The sequence below is a fragment of the Crinia signifera genome, chromosome 2 (assembly GCF_055691185.1).
Source record: "Crinia signifera chromosome 2, ASM5569118v1, whole genome shotgun sequence".
In the NCBI taxonomy this organism is placed as follows: domain Eukaryota; kingdom Metazoa; phylum Chordata; class Amphibia; order Anura; family Myobatrachidae; genus Crinia; species Crinia signifera.
The window spans coordinates 401785435-401791434 of record NC_139218.1 but is presented as its reverse complement, the minus strand read 5'-3'; the positions used below and the strand labels follow the sequence as shown (position 1 = coordinate 401791434).

At 45.1% G+C, this 6000-nt stretch overlaps 1 protein-coding gene across 3 annotated transcripts in view; it reads left to right on the top strand.

Moving 5' to 3' along the window:
- Positions 1-268: 268 nt before the first annotated feature.
- LOC146058331 (uncharacterized) overlaps positions 269-6000 on the top strand; it is a 61606-nt gene continuing 55874 nt past the window's right edge. The window contains exon 1 of one of the 3 annotated variants that reach the window (XM_083170607.1): positions 269-555. In XM_083170607.1, the coding sequence (XP_083026733.1) occupies positions 544-555 (12 nt within the window). In that variant the 5' untranslated portion in view covers positions 269-543. Of the gene's footprint in view, positions 556-1653; positions 1744-6000 lie in introns of those variants that run through there. The other 2 variants (XM_083170603.1, XM_083170604.1) reach the window with 2 other exon arrangements.

Here is a 6000-nt window from a genome sequence, read left to right as displayed (position 1 = left end):
GCAGCAGAGGAGTGGGGGGCCCCATGTTAGGGCAGCAGAGAGCAATAAGGACCCCATGTAGTGGCATCAGAAGAGTGGGGGGCCCCATGTTAATGCAGCAGAGGGCAGTAAGGACCCCATGTACTGGCATCAGAAGTGCGGGGGGGGGGGGGGGCGTGTTAGGGCAGCAGAGGAGTGGGGTGCCCCGTGTTAGGGAAGCAGAGAGCAGTAAGGACCCCATGTAGTGGCATCAGAGGAGAGTAGACCTATGTAGTGGCATTAGAGGAGTTAGGGGCCCCATGTTAGGTTAGCAGAGAGCAGTAAGGACCCCATGTAGTGGCAGCAGAGGAGTTGTGGTCCCATCATGTACTGGCATCAGAGTGGGTGCCCCATGTAGTAGTGGCATCAGAGGAGAGGAGCCCCATGTACACGCAGTAGAGAGCAGTAAGGACCCCATGTAGTGGGCTAGTGGCAGCAGGGGGGTAGTGGGCTGGTGACGTCACGCAGGGAGGGGCACGCCCCCTGGCGGCAGCGGATCGGGGCTCTGTACATACAGCGGCCGGGATGAGGCGTGAGGTAGGTGACATGTATGTGACACGCTGTATGTATGACACATGCTCAGTGATCGCTACATACATGTGTCCGCCCTCCCCCCGCTGTCAGGGGAATGGTCGGGTCCCGGGCGCTTCCGGCCGCAATGCATCACTGGGAGCTGTGCGGGAGGGACGCCCGGGGGTGGGCGGAGCATGGCGCCCAGCACACCCGCCCCCCCCCCAGCGCAGAGATAGCCTCCAACTCCCACTGTACACACACTGACCCCCCCCCCCCCCCCCAGAAACAGAGCCCACCCCCCCATATCTACCACAGAGACCCCCCAGCATGCGAGCCCCCCATATCTACTACAGAGACCCCCATATCTACTAGAGACCCCCCAGCAACAGAGCCCCCCATATCTACTACAGAGACCCCCATATCTACTAGAGACCCCTCAGCACCCGAGCCCCCCGTATCTACTAAAGACCCCCCATCAACAGAGCCCCCCCATATCTAGTACAGAGACCCCCATATCTACTACAGAGACCCCCCAGTTACAGAGACCCCCATATCTAGTACAGAGCCCCCCCAGCAACAGAGCCCCCCATATCTAGTACAGAGACCCCCCCCCCAGTAACAGAGACCCCAAATCTAGTACAGAGACCCCCCAGTAACAGAGACCCCTATATCTAGTACATATCTAGTACAGGGACCCCCCCCCCAGTTACAGAGCCCCCCAAATCTAGTACAGAGACCCCCCAGTAACAGAGACCCCTATCTCACTCAGAGATCCCTATATCTAGTACAAAGACCCCACCCCCCCCAGTAACAGAGACCCCATATCTAGTACAGAAACCCCCCCCCAGTAACAGAGACCCCCGTTTCTGGTACAGAGACCCCCGTATCTAGTACAGGGACCCCCCCCCCCCAGTTACAGAGCCCCCCAAATCTAGTACAGAGACCCCCCAGTAACAGAGACCCCTATATCTAGTACAAAGACCCCCCCCCCCCCAGTAACAGAGACCCCATATCTAGAACAGAAACCCCCCCCCCCCCCCCCCAGTAACAGAGACCCCCGTATCTGGTACAGAGACCCCCGTATCTAGTACTGAGACCCCCCCCCCCCAGTAACAAAGACTCCCATATCTAGTACTGAGACCCCCTAGTGCTGGGCGCTTTACAGCGAGGATGTACACACTGATCACCCCCTGACGCCACATGTCAGTCGCTGTGTGTAGATTATTATTGTGTATTTATATGGCGCCACAAGGGTTCTGCAGCACCTAACAGTACATAGATGAGGGGAATACTACGGTGTTTATGTATGTGTGTATATATTATTATGGGTTAATTATATAGGGCCACAAGGGTTCTGCAGCACCTGACAGTACATAGATGAGGGGAATACTACGGTGTATATGTATGTGTGTATATATTATTATGGGATATTTATATGGTGCCACAAGGGTTCTGCAGCACCTGACAATACATAGATGAGGGGAATACTACGGTGTATATGTATGTGTGTATATATTATTATGGGTTAATTATATAGGGCCACAAGGGTTCTGCAGCACCTGACAGTACATAGATGAGGGGAATACTACGGTGTATATGTATGTGTTTATATTATTATGGGTTATTTATATGGAACCACAAGGGTTCTGCAGCACCTGACAGTACATAGATGAGGTGAATACTACGGTGTATATGTATGTGTATATATTATTATGGGTTATTTATATGAGGCCACAAGGGTTCTGCAGCGCCTGACAATACATAGATGAGGGGAATACTACGGTGTATATGTATGTGTGTATATATTATTATGGGTTATTTATATGAGGCCACAAGGGTTCTGCAGCGCCTGACAATACATAGATGAGGTTATACTACGGTGTATATGTATGTGTGTATATTATTATGGGTTATATATATGGCGCCACAGGGGTTCTGCAGTGCCTGACAATACATAGATGAGGGGAATACTACGGTGTATATGTATATATTATTATGGGTTATTTATATGGTGCCACAAGGGTTCTGCAGCACCTGACAATACATAGATGAGGGGAATACTACGGTGTATATGTATATATTATTATGGGTTATTTATATGGTACCACAAGGGTTCTGCAGCGCCTGACAATACATAGATGAGGTGAATACTACGGTGTATATGTATGTGTGTATATTATTATGGGTTATATATATGGCGCCACAGGGGTTCTGCAGTGCCTGACAATACATAGATGAGGGGAATACTACGGTGTATATGTATGTGTATATTATTATGGGATATTTATATGGGGCCACAAGGGTTCTGCAGCGCCTGACAGTACATAGATGAGGGGAATACTACGGTGTATATGTATGTGTTTATATTATTATGGGTTATTTATATGGGGCCACAAGGGTTCTGCAGCGCCTGACAGTACATAGATGAGGTTATACTACGGTGTATATGTATGTGTATATATTATTATGGGTTATTTATATGGCGCCACAAGGGTTCTGCAGCACCTGACAGTACATAGATGAGGGGAATACTATGGTGTATATGTATGTGTATATATTATTATGGGATGTTTATATGGTGCCACAAGGGTTCTGCAGCGCCTGACAGTACATAGATGAGGGGAATACTACGGTGTATATGTATGTGTTTATATTATTATGGGTTATTGATATGGGGCCACAAGGGTTCTGCAGCACCTGACAGTACATAGATGAGGGGAATACTACGATGTATATGTATGTGTTTATATTATTATGGGTTATTTATATGGGGCCACAAGGGTTCTGCAGCGCCTGACAATACATAGATGAGGTTATACTACGGTGTATATGTATGTGTATATATTATTATGGGTTATTTATATGGCGCCACAAGGGTTCTGCAGCACCTGACAGTACATAGATGAGGGGAATACTACGATGTATATGTATGTGTTTATATTATTATGGGTTATTTATATGGGGCCACAAGGGTTCTGCAGCGCCTGACAATACATAGATGAGGTTATACTACGGTGTATATGTATGTGTATATATTATTATGGGTTATTTATATGGCGCCACAAGGGTTCTGCAGCACCTGACAGTACATAGATGAGGGGATACTACGGTGTATATGTATGTGTATATATTATTATGGGATGTTTATATGGTGCCACAAGGGTTCTGCAGCGCCTGACAGTACATAGATGAGGGGAATACTACGGTGTATATGTATGTGTTTATATTATTATGGGTTATTTATATGGGACCACAAGGGTTCTGCAGCACCTGACAATACATAGATGAGGGGAATACTACGGTGTATATGTATGTGTATATATTATTAGGGGTTATTTATATGGGGCCACAAGGGTTCTGCAGCACCTGACAATACATAGATGAGGGGAATACTACGGTGTATATGTATGTGTTTATATTATTATGGGTTATTTATATGGGGCCACAAGGGTTCTGCAGCGCCTGACAGTACATAGATGAGGGGAATACTACGGTGTATATGTATGTGTGTATATTATTATGGGTTATTGATATGGGGCCACAAGGGTTCTGCAGCGCCTGACAGTACATAGATGAGGGGAATACTACGGTGTATATGTATGTGTGTATATATTATTATGGGTTATTTATATGGGGCCACAAGGGTTCTGCAGCGCCTGACAGTACATAGATGAGGGGAATACTACGGTGTATATATTATTATGGGTTATTGATATGGGGCCACAAGGGTTCTGCAGCGCCTGACAGTACATAGATGAGGGGAATACTACAGTGTATATGTGTGTATATTATTATGGGTTATTTATATGGCACCACAAGGGTTCTGCAGCGCCTGACAGTACATAGATGAGGGGAATACTACGGTGTATATGTATGTGTGTATATTATTATGGGTTATTGATATGGGGCCACAAGGGTTCTGCAGCACCTGACAGTACATAGATGAGGGGAATGCTACGGTGTATATGTATGTGTGTATATTATTATGGGTTATTTATATGGCGCCACAAGGGTTCTGCAGCGCCTGACAATACATAGATGAGGGGAATACTACGGTGTATATGTATGTGTGTATATTATTATGGGTTATTGATATGGGGCCACAAGGGTTCTGCAGCACCTGACAGTACATAGATGAGGGGATACTACGGTGTATATGTATGTGTATATATTATTATGGGTTATTTATATGGGACCACAAGGGTTCTGCAGCACCTGACAGTGCATAGATGAGGGGAATACTACGGTGTATATGTATGTGTGTATATTATTATGTGTTATTTATATGTGGCCACAAGGGTTCTGCAGCACCTGACAGTACATAGATGAGGGGAATACTACGGTGTATATGTATGTGTGTATATATTATTATGGGTTATTTATATGGTACCACAAGGGTTCTGCAGCGCCTGACAATACATAGATGAGGGGATACTACGGTGTATATGTATGTGTGTATATTATTATGGGTTATATATATGGCGCCACAGGGGTTCTGCAGTGCCTGACAATACATAGATGAGGGGAATACTACGGTGTATATGTACAGTATGTGTGTATATATTATTATGGGTTATTTATATGGCGCCACAAGGGTTCTGCAGCACCTGACAATACATAGATGAGGTGAATACTACGGTGTATATGTATGTGTATATATTATTATGGGTTATTTATATGGTGCCACAAGGGTTCTGCAGCGCCTGACAGTACATAGATGAGGGGAATACTACGGTGTATATGTATGTGTTTATATTATTATGGGTTATTTATATGGGGCCACAAGGGTTCTGCAGCGCCTGACAGTACATAGATGAGGGGAATACTACGGTGTATATGTATGTGTTTATATTATTATGGGTTATTTATATGGGGCCACAAGGGTTCTGCAGCGCCTGACAGTACATAGATGAGGTTATACTACGGTGTATATGTATGTGTATATATTATTATGGGTTATTTATATGGCGCCACAAGGGTTCTGCAGCACCTGACAGTACATAGATGAGGGGAATACTATGGTGTATATGTATGTGTATATATTATTATGGGATGTTTATATGGTGCCACAAGGGTTCTGCAGCGCCTGACAGTACATAGATGAGGGGAATACTACGGTGTATATGTATGTGTTTATATTATTATGGGTTATTGATATGGGGCCACAAGGGTTCTGCAGCACCTGACAGTACATAGATGAGGGGAATACTACGATGTATATGTATGTGTTTATATTATTATGGGTTATTTATATGGGGCCACAAGGGTTCTGCAGCGCCTGACAATACATAGATGAGGTTATACTACGGTGTATATGTATGTGTATATATTATTATGGGTTATTTATATGGCGCCACAAGGGTTCTGCAGCACCTGACAGTACATAGATGAGGGGAATACTATGGTGTATATGTATGTGTATATATTATTATGGGATGTTTATATGGTGCCACAAGGGTTCTGCAGCGC